At 43.5% G+C, this 18287-nt stretch overlaps 1 protein-coding gene across 2 annotated transcripts; it reads right to left on the reverse strand.

Moving 5' to 3' along the window:
• Positions 1-26: 26 nt before the first annotated feature.
• On the reverse strand, positions 27-16551 carry rrp9 (to ribosomal RNA processing 9, U3 small nucleolar RNA binding protein). Of its 2 annotated transcripts, XM_002935630.5 has the most exons (16): positions 16406-16551; positions 14880-14971; positions 14685-14797; positions 14534-14601; positions 14409-14450; positions 14074-14200; positions 13856-13980; positions 13680-13772; positions 13497-13597; positions 12445-12579; positions 9885-9962; positions 2299-2361; positions 1076-1221; positions 485-564; positions 304-377; positions 27-207 (listed from the first exon to the last, which is right to left on the reverse strand). In XM_002935630.5, exons 1-16 carry the CDS (start codon positions 16463-16465, stop codon positions 123-125), a joined length of 1482 nt encoding a protein of 493 aa, XP_002935676.2. In that variant the 5' UTR covers positions 16466-16551; the 3' UTR covers positions 27-122. The 2 variants fall into 2 exon arrangements, with proteins under 2 accessions (XP_002935676.2, XP_031756993.1); XM_031901133.1 differs by lacking the exon at positions 9885-9962 and having other exon boundaries at positions 16406-16550.
• Between the last annotated feature and the right edge of the window lie 1736 nt (positions 16552-18287).

Below are 18287 nucleotides of genomic sequence, written 5' to 3' on the forward strand. Positions count from 1 at the left end.
AACCATTAAAAAAACAAAGGCCGTGCTGAGGTCAAAAAACGAAACAGTTTTATAATATATAAGAACAGTAAGGTACAAGAAGGTAAAGAAAATATGCCCGTGTGTGGGAGGGGAGTATGGGATCAAGACCCAAGCACAAGAGTCCTCTTAATAGGAATTATGTACAGTCCGTTTCTGGCCTCCTTTTTCCTCCACCAACGACCAAGCCTGCAATAAAGAATAGAATGTAAAAAAAAGGATGAAAAAATGGATGAAGAACAAGATACAAAGATATCTGGGCATCTCCAAAATGACTCTGCTCACCTGTGCTCCTGGCCAACACCAGCAACTAGGAAATTTGCAGATGAGGAAAACTGCAGGCTGTTTATAAACCCAACCTGAGAAGAGAAGGGAAGCGTGTCAGACTTGAGAAAGGCCAAGATCATCATAGTCTCACACATAAGGTACATGGGCAGCATGAACGGGAGAGTGCAGTTTTACGCACCAAGGGTATTGTCCAGAGAGGGCTCAGGCTGCGGAATCCTTCCCCACAGCGCCAGACATGCACAAATCCATCATGAGAACCTGGGGAAAGAGACAGCCATACACATTTATATGTTCTACATCGGCAAGACATCAGTGCCCCTCTCCAAGCTCCCAAAGACTGCTTCCCTCCATTTCCTCAGGATGCTCTAAAGCAATTCATAACAACCCACTGCACATTAGAAGTATCGGAGCTGATGGAAAGGGAAGCAGTGGAGTTCAGTATTGGCAGATGAAGTAGGCAGCAGTGCTCGGGCGTGCACATGGCCCTTGGGAAAATAACATGGTGTAGGCAAGTGATCTGATCACAATATAACGTGGCACTCTGCACTAATATGAATAGTACACAAAATGAAATATACGGCCACTAAACAATAGGAAGAACCAGATAAAAGAAATAAGAGTGAATGCTGTCCTTGTTTGGAGTCAATATTGTGCAAAAAAGGCTGGGGCACAATGTTATAAAGAATCCATAGGAATAGATACACTTATTTGTCTAATGATTACAAGGTGGTCCCCATGATTCCCCCCTTGGCTGCACATCATCTCATACCTGAAGCCACAACATCACTGTTAAGAGCGGCTGCTACAGAGCAGATCCAGTAGGGTTGCTCCAGGCCAGCGTCCCCGTGGCTCCCGTGAGCACATTTCACCTGTGTCAGGGGTTTCTTCTTGCCCACTGTCCAGAGCGCCAAAGAACTGCAAAATAGATATGAACACGAATATAAATACATTCCAAACAGCAGTAAAAAGGAGTTATTATAATCGCCTATCATTGGTTGCCAGACAGGATTATGAAAGTTACATTGCTTTTTCCTTTATGCAGTACTGATAGTCACTTTATGTCACTTCAATAAGTTTTCTAAATCTACCTATGTGCATATTTCTCCATACACCTACTGCCTTAGGACTTCATGCAAAGGGGTCTTGGAAATGTCCTTAAATCAATAGAGAAACTCTTTACGCAAAATGCATTGTGCAGGATTATACAGAAATATTATCCTGACGAAATGTTTTTACCCCTATACCAGGCATGTCTCATAATTCACCATCTTTTTATTGATCTGGTCTAACTTACTATCAATACAAGTAGTATTCTTACAGAAGTAGTAGACTTTAAGCCACACCCATCACTGCCAGCACATGTGCCACTATAACAATTCAACACTTCCTGCTTTGTGGCAACAGTTTGTGGAAGACCCTTTTCCTTTCACCAGCCGCTGTTTATTTTGCCCAACTGGACACAGTCGATAGAAAATTAAGTAAACGATAAAAGGAAATTCTTGTGATGTTGCTCTGCTGAGAACGGACAAAAGGTTCCTTTTCCAACTGTAGCCGGTGGCCAAAACGACCAGCAGGTGGCACTGTTGATTCATTATATTAGCAATGAAATATATCAACGATGATGTAAACTGCAAAAGTGCTCAGAAGAGCACACTGAGCAATTTTACTTGTTTCAGCATGTACAATAGCTTTAAAACACATTCCCCATCCAAACAGAATCCAGACTGCAATGATTTAATGCATCAAGTTTAGTATTCATATCTCTGGCTTGGTGTACCCCCGCGAGCCCTTACATAAATCCCTGCCTTATCTGGCTGCAAGAGACTACAAAGTAAGGTAAAGTGACAGTCTCTAGGGGCCTCCTGGGGGGGGGGTTGTCTTACAATTACACATAAGCAATTTAATCAAAGCATTGAATGGAAAGGTATGTGGTGTAAGTAAGAGGTGTTCTCAAAAAACAAAAAGGTATAATCCCATAAGAAGGGTGCTCACCCATCATCTGCTCCTGTCACGACATGTTCCTCATTTATGAGCCGCACACAGTCAATAGAGCCTCTGGGAAAGAAAGGAAAAGTGATATTTAAAGAAAACCAGAGCCATTAGTAACGGCCAAACTCCATATACTTCTTCACTAGCTTCCCATTAGACTGTTTTAAAGGGAACACTAAATGAGAATGAGCCCTTATTCCTGGGTGATGTTTCCCTCACTGGCTGAATTCCACCATGCGATACGTTACAAATGGCCGGAGCCTGTTTGGCATACAAGCAGATATCAGGAATAAGTGATCCCTACAGGTGCTTCATGTCTGTGCCAAACACTGCTAAAATGTTTGTTTTAATAAAAATTGAATGACCTTTAATGTAAGTCTTTTGTGTCTTTGTGCTGATATATATGAGGTCAAATAATGAACATCTTAAAGCTGATAACTAAATGGCTTTGTCCAGCAAGCATGGCTCTGTTTCTTTATCCGGGGCCTCAATCAAACGCTTTGAACACTGTACAATGATTAGAACAGGTATCACATGAACCTTCTTAGTGAATGAAAATTTCCAGGAGCATTCATTTAGTGGGAGTTCCAATCAGGTCCTGCCAATGCCTGATTTTTATAATAAGCAATTACAGCAATACAGGAACATGCCATAACAGTGGGCCCCGAGCCTCACATATCAGGCATCCATACAGCTCAGGTATTGGCAGTAGATTAATGGCCATTGTGATTCTCTCCAATGTGGCACTTAGACCAGCACGTTCTGGAGTACAGGGGCACAGACAGGCAACATTTAAAGCCTTTGTCAAGACAGCTTAGCAAAGAGGTTGAAAAATTGCTATTCTGTGCCTCAAACTGCTAAATAATGACATTTTATTTCAGTGCTGTCAAATGGACGTTTGCCTATAGAGCTGGACTGGCACCCAGAAGAACGAGGATTTACCAGGAACGTGTGCAACTTCATATTGTATAAACCTTGTGGGGTATTACCCTGACAATTAACTTCAATAAGGGTTAAACTGAAAAGATGTAGGATTCAAGTCCAGCCATGAGTTGGGTGCTTTACTGACATGTATGTAACTAAATATAGCACTTACTATTATAGATTCAAACATAAGGGCTTGAGATGGTTCCTAGTGGTTAAACTTAAGATGGCCATATACTAATATTTTCTCACTTGGTAAGTTCTCCAAACAAGCAGATATTCTACCCACATGCCCACCTATGGTGGGTGATATCAGAGTCATGTGATCGTTTGGCCCTTGGGAATTGCAACGACAGGAATAGGACCCATCAGAGCGAGGGTCATATAAATGAATGAGTAAACGCAGCCCCGTTCGACAGAAAAATTAAACAAATTTTAGGTCAGAAATCAGTCAGGTAGGCCTGTCTGGGGTCCCCATACACGGGCAGATAAGCTGCCAAATCGATCTAAAGGACCTGAATCCTCAGCTTAAATGTGCCCGTGTATTGACACCTTCAGTATGAGGTATATGTTTGCTTTAAAACAGTAACAACTGGGGGGCGTGGCCTGACCACCGATGTGAGCGCACGTACCTGGTAGAGCTCCGCAACTGATCCTGCAATTATCCTGAATAACCCGCTATAAACCTTTCGCAACGGAGCCAGAACCTCACACGAGGAGGCCCCTACCCCAGAGAGAGCAGATGGGGCAACATAAGGCACATAAGCGAGCTTCAGAGGCAGCCGCCCGGCTTGAAAAATATGCCCGGGAAACGAACCAAAATGGCGCCGACTCAGAACAAGCCGCAAGCAGCCCCGACCAAACAGTGAGTACCGCTGATAATGCTGCGCAGGCACACTCAAGCACCGCACCGGGGACAACCCCACGCAGTATAGAACCAACTCTGCATGATGTTATGGCAGAAATTAGAGCAGCCAATAGCTCTTGCACATCACTTTTAAATACCAAAACTGAGGAGATCAAGATTGACCTCTCCATTATAAAGGCAGACCTGCAAAAGCTGCGTGACCGCACTACAGCAGTCGAAACCCGAGTCAGCAACTTGGAAGACTCGTGCAGAGATCTGCCCAATCAATACCGTAATCTACAAAAGCAACTTGTAGATTGTCTGAGCAAAAACGATGACCTAGAGAACCGGCTGCGGCGCAGTAACCTGCGATTTGTAGGATTCCCTGAGCGGGCAGAAGGCAACACCCCAGAATCATTTCTAGAATCCTGGCTCAAAGAAATTTTCGGGGCCGCACAGCTCTCTACCATGTTCGCAATTGAGCGGGCACACAGAGTTCCAACTAGGCAATCTCCTCCAGGGGCACCCCCTAGACCTCTAATCGCCAAACTACTAAATGCCCGGGACCGAGACAAGATACTTACACTGGCCAGAACACAAGGTCCCCTGCGCTTCCAAGCGTCTGCCATATCCATCTTTGCCGACTACTCCATGGAGGTACAGAGACAGCGCGCGGGTTTCCAAAGCTGTAAGGCCAGGCTGCGCGAGGCTGGTCTTCCGTATGCGATGCTCTACCCAGCGAGGCTCCGGGTGCAAGCGGATGGCCGTTTTATTTTCTTCACAGCACCACAGGAGCTTAACTTGTGGTTGGATAACAGAGGAATTCGCCCCTAAAGGCTCCAGATCGGCCTGCCCTGGGTAATTAATACCCGCCACAGATCACCACTTATCCTTTGGCCGGACCAGGCCTCCACGAGGTGCGGGTTATCTACCCTGCTATAGCCCTGGATCATTGCGGGCTCAACGCAATGTTGATTGTATTTACTAGTGTTACAGTTTTGTACCCTACCCCAGTAATTTACAACTGAAGCTTAACGGAGTGGAGTGACCCACCCCAGCACTGATCAGAGTTATGGTTTTTGTTATGGGACAAGTTCTACCCAAAGTTGGGAATCGGGTGGAAGGGGAGGGGGGGAAAAGTTCGGGGAAACCCCTTTTAAGTGCTGCTTCTCAGCACAAATGTTGGTATAATTTCTATGTACAACAAAATGTATGGTATTATGTATGTATGCATTGGGAGGGAGTTTTGTACCGGTATACCTTTAAATACTCATCCAACCCCAAATCATGGCGATTAAGTTAACAAGTTGGAATGTGAGGGGCCTCAATTGCCCAATCAAGCGCAGACTAGTGTTAGACTTCCTCAAAAGACACTCTACCTCTATTGCCTTTCTCCAAGAAACACACCTGACAGGCTCTAAAATCCTAGCGCTTAAACGCCCGTGGATAGGATGGGCTTATCATTCCACCTATTCCACGCACTCCTCAGGGGTATCGATCCTTATAGGAAAATCTGTTCCCTTTAGGTTTAGCAATCTGAAGACTGACCCAAAGGGCAGATTTATTTTTCTCCATTGCTATTTCTATTCATGTGAAATGCTTCTAGTCAATATCTACATCCCCCCTCCATTCGAGGGAGAGGTTTTGTACACTCTAGCTGATTACCTAGCTATATACCCGAGAGCACTGGTGCTGGTAGCAGGCGACTTCAACGAAGTACTACTCCCAGAACTAGATAGGTTGTGGAAACATCCCCTTAGATCCCCCCCTAAGAGCACCCAGCTCTCTAGGCTAATGACCTCCCTGGCACTAATAGACCCATGGAGAGAAACGCACCCTGGAGTGCCCCAGTATTCATGCTTTACCGCTGCCCGCTCAGCCTTATCCAGAATAGACATGGCCTTTATCAATACAGCCGCGATCCCATACGTAACAGACACCACTTACCTCCCGCGAGGCATATCTGACCATGCTCCACTTCAGCTTAAATTAGAGCTCCCACACAAAATTAAGAGCCCACGTCCCTCCATAAATCCAGTATGGTTAAACATCCTGGACAACTCCAAAGCAATAGACGACGCTATAAACGACTTTACAGTTTTAAACCAATCAGTTGACAGCATACTTCCCTTTTGGGACTCTCTGAAAATCTATATAAGAAATTCAATATCCGCCGAAATAACGGCACACAAGAAACAGGCTCAAAAAGCGATACAGGCACTTGAGTCACAAGTTTCTCACTTAGATGCAGCCGCAGCTGCCTCCCCCTCTCCAGATAACTTAAAACTACTTAATGAAGCACAAAATAACTACGCCCCAAGCCACTAAATTAAAAGCACTAAATAAGCTTTACTTTACCAAAACAAATATATATGAGCAGGGTGAGAGGGCGGGCAGAATGCTAGCACACCTGGCCAAAGCCCATACTTCTCCTCCTCCAGTCCCCGCATTGAGAGACTCCCTAGGTAGACTACACACCGATCCTCAAGTGGTCCAAGAAATGTTGGTCACATTCTATATGGACCTGTACAAGACCAAACTTACAGCCACAGAACCAGAAATTAATTCTTTTCTAGCTTCACTAGCTCTCCCGACGCTGCCCCGTGAATATAGTAATCATTTAGACTCTGAGCTCACAGCAGTGGAGATACAAGAAGCGGTGAATGCCTTCCCCGTAGGCAAAGCTGCAGGGGCTGACGGTCTCCCTATAGAAATATACAAGAGGCACTCTAAATTACTAACCCCAATGCTGCTTAAGCTCTTTAAAGAAGCTGTACAACTTGGCCAATTCCCTGAATCTCTTTACGAAGCAGCAATCGTTCTCCTCCCTAAACAGGGCAAAGACCCACATCTGTGCGAGTCGTTTAGGCCAATCTCCCTCCTCACAGCAGATGTGAAAATTTTTGCCAAAGTACTGGCCCGTAGGCTGAGCAGGGTAATTACTAAAATAATACACCCAGATCAGATAGGATTTATCCCCGCAAAAACTGCGGCCCTAAATACCAGACGGCTGTATCTAAACCTAGCACATGCCTCTGCTGGCCAGGGGGCTAAAGCTATAGCAGCCCTTGACATTACAAAGGCATTCGATACAGTAGAGTGGCCTTATCTCTGGCAAGTACTTACCCACTTTGGATTTGGTAAAAAATACATACAAATGGTACAGCTTCTCTATAAATACCCCGTGGCCAGTATCCGCATCAATTCCCTTACCACCCCAGCTTTTGTACTATCCAGGGGCACAAGACAGGGGTGCCCGCTATCTCCCCTCCTTTTTGCCATAGCCATAGAACCCTTTGCCCAGGCAGTGCGGGCGCACCCCCAGATCACAGGATTCGAATACCCTGGCTTTAATGAAAAAGTGCAGCTATACGCGGATGACACTTTAGTCTATCTCGGAGATAGAGGCCCCTCCCTGACTGCACTGACTGACCTCACGCAGAAGTTTGGCACGATCTCAGGGCTACAAACCAGCATGGCCAAATCAGTACTCTTTCTGGTGGATAAACAACAACCTAATGAACCCCTTGATACATGCCCACTGCAAGTCTCTAATAAATTCACCTACCTGGGTATACAGATTGCGCTACCGATATCACAATATCACAACGTTAATATAGAGAGTCTCTTTCAGTGGGCACAAAATAAATTTAAAGCCTGGGCAACCTTGCCAGTGGGACCAGCTGGGAGAATCCAACTGATCAAAATGTTTCTGCTACCAAAAGTCCTGTATGCGCTATGGCACTCCCCAATTTACATCCCCAAAAAGGTATTTGCCCAATTGAACTCACTACTCAGCAAATTCATCTGGGGCACATCCAGACCCCGGCTACGCTTAACTACTCTTATGAGGCCCAGAGACAGAGGGGGACTGGCACTTCCAGATATCTATATCTACTATGTTGCGGCCCAATTAACACATATTTCCCCAATGGTCCACTCGGACATATCCCCCCCACTATATCAGCTGTGGGCTCAGGTCACCAGTGCCCAGGGAATACCCTGGCCCTTGTTACTGTCCAAAAAACTACCTAGACACGCCTCATCCATACTGGTACTCCAGAATAAAATTCTCCAGGCTGGGCACAAGTTAACTAAACTAACCCAATATCCACCTCAGACTCCCCTCTGGCACAACCCTGACTTCCCACAACTGGTACCGCATAATCCTCCCAAAGTCTGGTACACCCTTGGTCTCACCACAATTGGGGATGTCTGGGTTGACAACCAAGTCATACCCCTGCAACAGCTATGCGATACCAGGCATCTCCCCTCCACGCAATGGCTAACGTACCACAAACTGGCAAGGGCCCTTACCTCCCAATCTGCCCGCTCCAATATTTCGGTAGCCAAGTCTTCAATAATAGACACTTTACTACTACCAGCTCATAAGGGCAAAATCTCGAGCTTGTATAAACAACTGTACAAACCACAGCATGTAGACCCCGAAGTGCGAGCACGCGATGCCTGGGAGGGCGAGCTGGGGGCCCTCTTTGATGTTCAGTGGGAATGGATACTCTCCACCCCAAAACTGGTCTCATTTGCTAATAGACACAGCCTGCTACAACTGTATCTTATCCACAGAGCATACTATACAGTACAAAGATTGTATGCTATGAAAGTTCTGTCCTCACCTCTGTGCCCAAGATGTGGCTCCGAGACCGCTACACTAGTACATACCCTATGGAGTTGCCCAAGCCTAAAAAAGTATTGGGGTGAGATAACTGGGTGGCTTACCGCTGCAATCCCGGGCTGGGCAGAGGGTACTGCTAGAAACTGCTTATTAACAGTAGACCTAAGTGATACTCTGGACAATCATACAAAACTGTTTATATTAAAAGCCATGTTCCATGCCAGGAGAATACTCACCTTGCACTGGAAGGACCAGACACCCCCTAAATCGCAGGAGTGGAAAAAAGCCATGGATGATACTGCTGCTTTAGAGCGGACTATAATGGACAAAAGAGGGAAACTGCTCACCTATATGCAAATTTGGCGCCACTGGACAGACTGCCTTGGTACCCCAGTCCCCTTTCCCCTACGGGAACCTCCATAGATAACAATCCTCCCCCCCAAACCCTCCATAGCCCATACTTTTTGTAGGACTCCTAGGTCTTGGACTCCTCTTGGATCTTTTTCACTGTTACCAATGCACACCCTATGCCAATGTTGTACTTGATTATCTTGTTGTTCAATAAAGATATTTGTTAAAAAAAAAAAAAAACAGTAACAACTGCAGACTCCTTGATTTCATAATGGTAAAATCATCATCAAGCAGAAACAGTTTTAGCAGCAATCGATGGCTTTAGTAAAAACCCGACAACTCGCTTCAGCAAAGCACCCCCTATGGGCTCTCTGTAATTTTGCCTGACTTGGGGATAGCAAACATTTAAGAGAGAATATGTGCACCTACAGCCTCGGCACACACTCCAACATTTATCCTTGGTGTCATTATAGAGAAAATACCTCTGAAAGTTCAGACTGTACTAAGCGTTTATAAGAGTTCTTTCCCCCAATATCCTGCATTCTCCATCTCACATATAATGATGTTATTAGATGTTACTGGGCCCCACAACAAATTTAAATTTAGGACCCCAAATCATTGGTAAATTGACTCATTCTAACAAAACAATCATTTTTTTTTTTAATTAGGGCCCTACTGGGCCCCCCTGCAACTGCAGGGTCTGCTTTCTGTATTTACACCCCTGCTCACATATGAGATTCTTCCCATTAAACAGGACTGGACAGCTCCCTTGCTCATCAGTACTGTTTAAAGCTTTGGTGGTGGCTAGCCACGCTGACATATTGAGCAGTTAACCTTCTTGCTGGTCCACCAATCTGTGGACTCACACTGGTCACGCTGTGCGACAAAGACTCTCCCTTCAAGCTTGACTCTCTATACAATGAATCAAAATTGTAATATTTTGTTTAATTTGAAATAATGGGATATATATATATATATATATATATAATATATATATATATATATATATATATATATATATATATATAATATATGTATGTAGCTCAATAACTGCACGGGGAAGTCAACCAGATCAGAGCAGATAATGGACCTCACTAAATTTCGCAAAGGAATGCAGAATAAATAAAGCCAATATTTCATTCTCTGTGCTCCAGTGTGGATGTGAGAGGAGAGTGACATCTCCTGGGCATTAAATGATATCACAAAACTGGAGAGAAAGGAAACCTACAGAAGTATTAATGCCCCCTTTCACTTAAGTGAAACTTTCTACTTAAGTTGTCCATACACTGGCTGAACTCACCAAGCAAGCAGATCTGTCTCAGTATGACCAGATTACACACAGTACAACTGATAACTAGGCAACCATTCAGCTTGGGATACAATGGATACAAGGCCATACCCAAAATGTACCAGTATAGTAAAAACTTTATAAATGCTCATCAAGTCTAGGACACTTGGATCACCACTGACCTTCTAACCATCCAATAAACTAATATTAGGCTATATAGGGCTCAGACTCATTTCACAGAAAAACCTGAGTTAAGCTTAATCTATCTAATGTACATATATTAAGTTTATGTACTCCACCACCAATGTTAAAGGAGAATAAAGCCTAAATAAAGCAGGGCGGAAATGTTGCAAGCTCAACTTAGAGACTCACTCACAATATAGAATATTAATGTCACAATATAAGGCTAATTAGTAATAAATACAGATAATTACTATATGGCAGGTCAGCAACCAGTGCAATTAGCATCAGAATTTAATAATCTTTAGTAATTGAGTAATTACGGTGCAATATCCACTGGGTGTTTAAAGTTCAGAAAGCTACTACACTGATTCCAAAACCCAAATTATAGGATGGCAGTTTTCCTGGACCTCTCAATACTGATGGGAAATTACTGGGATGCCTGTAGGATTTCTGCAATGCCTACTGTATGGTCTGAAGCTGGCCATAAATGCACCGATGATACCGTACCAAACCTCGTTTCATACAATATTCGGTGCGTGTATGGCGACTCGACGTGTCATAGAAGGCGCCTGAGCAAAACCTACCTTCAGGGCTGAATCGGCAGAAGGAAGTTGAAATCCTATTGTTTCTACCTCCTTATCTGATGATTCAGCCCTGAACCGACGGTCGCACGAAAGATCGACAATCACCACGTGTGTGGCCACCTTAAAGCTGGACAGACTTTGCATATCCTAGGGGGCTAGCATTTATTTTGAGCAAAGTTACAGTGGAACAAAGGAAGGCAGCGTTATGCATTAATTTGGTGTATCACCATGTGCTTCAATATTCTGTTTCCAGAGTGTAGAAACATGGGTGACGGACTACTTCCCAACAGAAAGAAGACCGAGTGGATATTTAAAAAGGCAGGTTGGTGACTACAGCATTCTTAAATATTTCCATTACAGTTCATTTGAAGATGCCCCTATAAAATAATAATGACAATCACTACATAAACATTTTTAATAAAAAAAAAAGCAAAAGATTGAAATGTTTTACTGCAGCTAGAACTTATTTACTACACTTAGGACTGTAATCCCTGATAACCAGGGCCTGCACTGCCTCCTGCATTGGGGATGTATTTGCATGCAAAATATTATATATATATATATATATAATTCTATGCGCTGACACTTTATAAATATTCAAAGTCATTTATATTATAGATAGAAAATGCACTCACAGGATACTACTACTTTAGGCTTTCACGCATCTTTATGGTACATTACCGATTGCAGCATCCAACTGATCCTTAAGCACCTGATAAATCAGTTGGGTGCGAAACAGTACATAAACATATGACTGGATATGTAACGTAGTTCTCCAGAGTGAATTTTTCATCAATTAGAGAAGTCTGGAGGATTTCTTCGTGCCTCCACTTTGTGAAGAACCCCAAGACAAGTAAGAAACTACGGCATAATAGGGAAATCATGCTTTTTATGATGATATGGGGCACAGGATTTTAAAAGGAGCCCATGAAGCCTTAACTGAGCAGCAGTACTACTCTACTCGTGCAAAACAAAGTCGTCTTGTAGAAGATTTGAGGGTCATCACGTAGATTTTACTGTGCGACCTGATAACCATTGTTCATGTCAGTGTCTGCATATTGTATATACTGTGCAGGAACATGTAGACACTGTTAAGACACACAAGAGACTCAAATGAGCCGGACACATCTGCCTCCTCTTTGTTTACCTCTCCAGAGGGAGAGAAAACCAGTTTCTTAATATCAATGAAAGAGCAGGCACTGCCACTCTGAATCTTTTTTACTTCCCTTTAACTTTTCCCAAAGTATACCAACAAATAAAAACTCACGAACAACAATATGAAATCAAATGTCCCGCACTTCTTCCCCATGCATTCCCAAAAGGCATTCTTACTACTCACTCATGGCCGCTGAACACAAGCTGGGTCTCCTCTGCTATCTTCCATATTCTCATGGTTCCATCTCTGCCTCCCACGGTGACACAACGCTCCCGACTCAGGCTGTCCAAACCTGTGATCACATCTTGATGGCCAAAGCTGGAGACAGAAATATATTACAATACAATAAAAGGGATAGTCATCACAGCTATAATGCCAATGTTCTGCCAAAGTATTTTTTGAATGTTTTCATATAGGAAATATTTCAAGAGTTTTGTTTGCCCTGTGGCATCTGACTTTTAACGTGAACCTTTAATGCAAATACATACTTTACAGTTAGAGGACATGGGAAAGGCTAATAAACTGGGAGAGGTGCCAATGTGTTGGGCATTTTCAGAATAAAAATTGCACCAGTCTGGGGTTCTCTCTGTACAGATCATGTCCCAGTTTCAAGGATGGATTTCACAGCATTATCCAAAAGCAGGTATGTTTATGACTAAACAGTCTATTACCTAAGCTTTGCAGGCTAGAAAGTCCAGGACAGTGTTCAGTGTACTTTTCTGCTCTATATTCTGTTATATTTTATCTGTCCTTTATTTGTAAAGCAACAGGTTTAAACAGAAATTCAGATGACAGTTGAGAAAAAAAAAAAAAAAGCTCCCTTCTCTAGCAAGTACAGAGTGGTACAAAAATGCCTGCCTTCACGCTTCTTCCGGGTAGACCTCTGCTGTACATTTAAGTGCAGATCAACAGAGCTGGGAAAAAAAACATTGGCTGACAGCAGCAGAGCCAATGCTCTGTGTGCCCCTCAGCCTTCGTGAAGGGAGGGCTTTGTTCAACAAATTTTCCTGTTTATAAAGAAAGTTGGAGTGAGTTCAGTGTAAATAGCCCAATATACAAATGTGTGCTTTATAATGGCAAAAAATAGGAATACAGATTTTTCTGAAATAATATGCAGAATGTAATTTCAACACAAGTCCTATTTAATGTGCTAATTAGCAAAGGTATTTTTAGGCATATACTGTCATTTTAACCTATACAACCCCCCCCCCCAAGAAAAAAAATTAAATACTCACAGGGTTTCAATATATGCATTTTCTGCTACATTCCACACTTTTACTGAACGGTCATGTGATGCACTAAATAGCTGGTGGGTTCCCTTCTGAAAGGAGAGCCCCTGCAAAAGAAAAGAATGTGTGAGAACACTGGGAAACCTGTAAATGCACTGTGTGTAAACTGGCATGAAAGGCAACACTCACAGACACTGCGTCCCTATGTCCCTGGAACTTATGCAGATTCTGACACGTTACAGGATCCCAGATAAATATCAGTTTGTTCCTGTCACCGGATGCCTGATAGGTAAATAATGAGATAAGCATATAACCTGCCAAGAATGACCCACAAAGCCCTGATCTTTCAGTCACACTCCACGTACCAGGTACTTCCCATCTGAAGACAAAGCCATGCACAACACATGACCAGTGTGTCCTACATGCGTGCTCTCTGTGCCCTTCCTGCCCCCTGGGATCTTGTGCATCTTCTTCCCATCACTTACAGACCCTAAATGAAAGATGGTTGAGTGAATGTTGTTGTTGCGGTCTTTGTATGAATATATTCTTTATGGCCTAATTGGCTTGAGCTGCCAAAACTCACATTTAATGATTGAGCAATCTTTGGAGCCAGAAAATAGGTAGCTGTCATCAGGAGAGATCACAAGGCAGGTAATAGGTCCCTGGTGACCACGCAGAAGGCGAATCTCTGAGGGCTCTGGAGGGAGCAACTGCAAGTAGAGAAGGAAGTGAAATGTTTTTGTTATACACAGATATACTGGGTAAAGAATATAAGGAAGGAGAAAGGGAAACAAGGGAATGAAAAAAACAGAAGACAGGAGACCTGGGTGAGTTATATTATAATGGAAAGACAAAGTGAAAATAAGTGAAATAAGAGATGGGATGAAATGACAAAAACAGATACAAATTTGGGACTACCTCTTTGGCCAATGGTCGCTGAAGTCTTCCTCGCTGCTCAAGCTACAGAGAGAAAAGAAATCATTCAGCCATTAAAACAAACCTTCCACCCAGTACCTGTTCTATCAGCTTGCCATGGAACCTACCACATCCTCTTGCAGCCTGTTAGCAATTGCATTCTGATCCTGATCCTCGTCTTCTTTCTGTTCTTCCTCTGAGAAAGAATAACATAACTAAGTACAAACTTCTACAGAAAAGTAAAGAAAAACTCAGATAAATGTCTCTTAATGTACTAACCTTGCTGCTGCAGTTGTTTTAGATATTCCTTGGCCAGTCGGAGCTTCTTCTCCTGAGCAGTCTCCTCCAAGTATTCTTCTTCATCTTGCTTAGGTTTTGTCCTAGCTGGGGCACTATAGGAAAACGGAAGGGAATTTGTAAGAGGCGTGAAAAAGAAAAATCAAACTCTTTAAGTAAAGGGTACAGGTTACTTACATTTCAGTGTCTGAGTCGCTTTCGATTTCTTCCCTTAGATGTGTGTCTTTCGTTTTCTTTCTTTTCTGAGATGTAGCCTCGGCATCATTCCCCTGAAACAGTACATATGAAGTTCCTTATCAAACACAACATAACAAAAATATCCATTCACAGTGGAACACATATAAATGTCCCATACTCTGATGTTTATCTGTAACATACACATTTAGTCTAACCCCTGCATCATGACCTGGTTATGTCCCACTAAATCATAAACCTCAGCAGATCTCCATATGCCAGTAGCTGGGACTTTGAAAACTTGGATGTTGCTATGGTCACTGCTCCAGCATAGGAGTCCTACTGTCTGGAAATTGGGAGTGGAAATCATTAACCTCTACTGGCTCCCTAACATCACATGAAGCTTAGATGATGTTTGCTTAAATACAATCCATCATGACAACATGGATACTACAGAATGCATATCAACACGGTTTATGCATGATCTTTCATTTAAATCTTCTCAGAGCAACCTGTATCAGAGCTCCTATGTTAATAAATGTACATCTGTGCCCCAAAAATATATTCATTATGAACACTTGGAGGTACCCCAAATGCAGCTGACTGTAGAGGCCTTTTAAGCTCTAAGGAAAATAGGTGATAGACCAACCATTTTATACCATATCTACCTCCCATCCCTAAAGCCTGGAACCATGGGCCTGCTATAAACATGTATACCCCGGTAATCAATAAAGCAGATTAGCATAGTGAGTTCTTTATTCAAACTGCTCAGAATGTGAAGTTTTGTGCATTTAGATCTTCTGTAGAAACCTTCCTACCGGTGACTTTGCCATTCATGCTAATTTCAATGGCTGTGTGGTAACCTCACAGTACTACTATGGAGGGATTGGATCTTTTTTTAAGCAACCACCTAGCCAGGCAAAAAATGGAAACTATATTCTCAACAGTAGAAAATAGGTGCCTGGTATCACACTAGGTACTATCACTGTACTTTTATTTCATTCTGCCTTCCAGGTTTATTAAAATGGAGGCCTTCTTCAACAGCATCAGCTCTTCTGCAACGCAAATTTAACTGAGTCTGTCCAAATCCTGGGACCCTGGCTCTGGGGGTGATAGAGCTGAAATGATACTTTCTGTAACAGAGGGCTTAGGTATCACCAGACATGGCTTTAAGATCATTAAAGGTTTAACTAGAGCCATGTAGCACGTTATTGTTCAACCAATCAAAATGAATTATGAAATGTCCAGCATGTGACTTATACAAGTTTAATTCTATAGCAGAGAGGCGGCTCCTTTATAAGTATACGCTTCCAGCCCAGCCGGACACCGCAGGGAAAGCTACGCCCTATGCAGGACTAACTAGAATAAACCTATAAGCGACCCAAGCCCACTGTCACCATATAAGCCACTGCTCTAATAGGGACCCGGTCCAACTCCAGCCCCTAAGGCTAAGCGCTACCAAAGGCACCCCAATTGCATAGCACATGCCCACTCTCCGACTGGCAAACCATACGCATTCTGCCTCTCACCTCTGCCCGTCGCCTCCGCGGAGTTACCGCTGATTTCTTTTTAATGAAAAGGCCGGACATGATCAACAGGCAGAACCAAACCCACGTGTGAGAAAAGTCCACGCTTCTTCCGGTGACGCCCCCTCAACCCTATTGGCTACAACGCAACGATGCCGCCTTAGTACAGTACTTTCTGTGTCATGTGCGCAGCCTTTCCGGAGGCAACTATTGGCCAGTGAGAACGAGACTTGGAACGCTTACTGATGACGTTGACGGTTAAAAGGATTGGAGCGGAAACTATTGAGTAGCTTAGTAACCCAGTTTCCAAGTATCTCTAGTGACTAAGTAACAGTAACAGTAACCTTATACCGACAATGTGCAAACCTAACACTGGCATTGCTTCTTGTACAGAAATAAAGACACACCTGACCTGACGCAGGGAAGTATAGGTTTCACTATAGACCTGCGCAGTGTGTCCCTATGGGCAAGGGGAGAGTTGGCAGAGTGCGGCCTTTAGCATTTGTTAGTGGCACACCGGGTGTGGCTGGTTTGTAGTTTATGAATGACACAAGCGAAGAGCAAGGCAGGAAATCCTTATGTGCTGCTGCCCCCACCTGCAGGCAGATATATAATTGGGTTTGGTCCCACCCTAGACCTAGGTCTCCAACTGCTTCCTCACTGATTGCTGCCTGTGTCTGCGCATGTACCAGTCCTGGAGGAGAGACTACTCTCTCTGCTCCACTGCTGGATTGATCCTGGGATGGGTTGGGGCAAAATTTTTTTATATATAGCTGCTGCACTATGCATGGGTCTTGGGGTGCAGAGTCACAATCAGGTGCAGTTTGTGGCGATTTTTAATGGTCGTGTAGAGAGTTGCTCCTCTAGCTATCAACTACATTTTGGGGCAAATTTAAAAAAAATGTGTGTAATTCCAAGCCACCTTCCGTTTAGCGTTGCCACCTACCTGGTTTTGACCCAGACAGCCCGGTTTTTAGGAGGTTTTCCTAATTAGGGAAACTGGGCAGAACTTTCTCAGATTAACAGTGGCGATAGGCTAATCGCTGATCAGAGCGTCATAACCCACTGGGCATCATCGACCTTGCCCCCAACGTCACCCGTCACACCCCTGTGATGCCACTGCTCCGTCCAGGTTTCCCCTGTCGTAAGGTGGTAACCCTACTTCTATTATACATCAATTAAAGATTTCCATGGTTTTAATTATTTGTAATACTATGACTGGAAGCAGTATTTGTCTGGCTGTTTATATTCCATGCATTTTGTTTTTGACTTCTGAAACAATGTAGCAGAAGCCAGCTGATTAACAGGTCTGGTGGAGAACTAGATTACTACATTTTGTAAACCTTGCCCTTCCAGATCTTGTAACCTGAGCGTTACTTCCATAAAGCTGCAGAATGATGACATTAACGTTTCACACCCACACTAGTGCTCTATGGTCTTCACTGACTAATTCATTGCCATTTCCAGCTACAATGTCAGAGGCTAGGACAGTATCAGTGGGACCATGTACTTTACCCCAAATATAGAGCAGGTAGTAGATATGGAGCTAGTGAAGCAATATTCTGCTTATTCAGGGCTAAAGTTACAGATCAAAGGACCTTGCCAGAGGGTTGGGCTCTAAATCTGACAACCCAGGTGTGGAAAAAGATAAGGCAGAAAAGTGTTGTAGATGAGACAATTTCAACTGACTAAAAATCAACCCAAATTACCTTCTGGGGCTCCCATTGGCTTGAATAGGAAAAAAGATGTGGAACTTATGCGGCTTAAACTTTCATTCATTCATTCACTATTGCTGTTATATTGCTCCTGCTTCTTTGCAGCTGGCAAAGATGCCCTCTAGATGCCCTGAGTTTTGTACCTTACCTTTCCCGGCCAGTCGTTTGCA

This window comes from Xenopus tropicalis, chromosome 4 (genome assembly GCF_000004195.4).
Source record: "Xenopus tropicalis strain Nigerian chromosome 4, UCB_Xtro_10.0, whole genome shotgun sequence".
In the NCBI taxonomy this organism is placed as follows: Eukaryota; Metazoa; Chordata; class Amphibia; order Anura; family Pipidae; genus Xenopus; species Xenopus tropicalis.

Coding starts and splice junctions, on each gene's coding strand:
- rrp9 (XM_002935630.5), bottom strand. CDS start 16,465: ATGTCCGGCCTTTTCATTAAAAAGAAATCAGCGGTAACTCCGCGGAGG. Junction 14,798..14,879: donor AGCGACTCAGACACTGAAAT/GTAAGTAACCTG, acceptor GTTTTCCTATAG/TGCCCCAGCTAGGACAAAAC. Junction 13,773..13,855: donor CTTCAGATGGGAAGTACCTG/GTACGTGGAGTG, acceptor TTTACCTATCAG/GCATCCGGTGACAGGAACAA.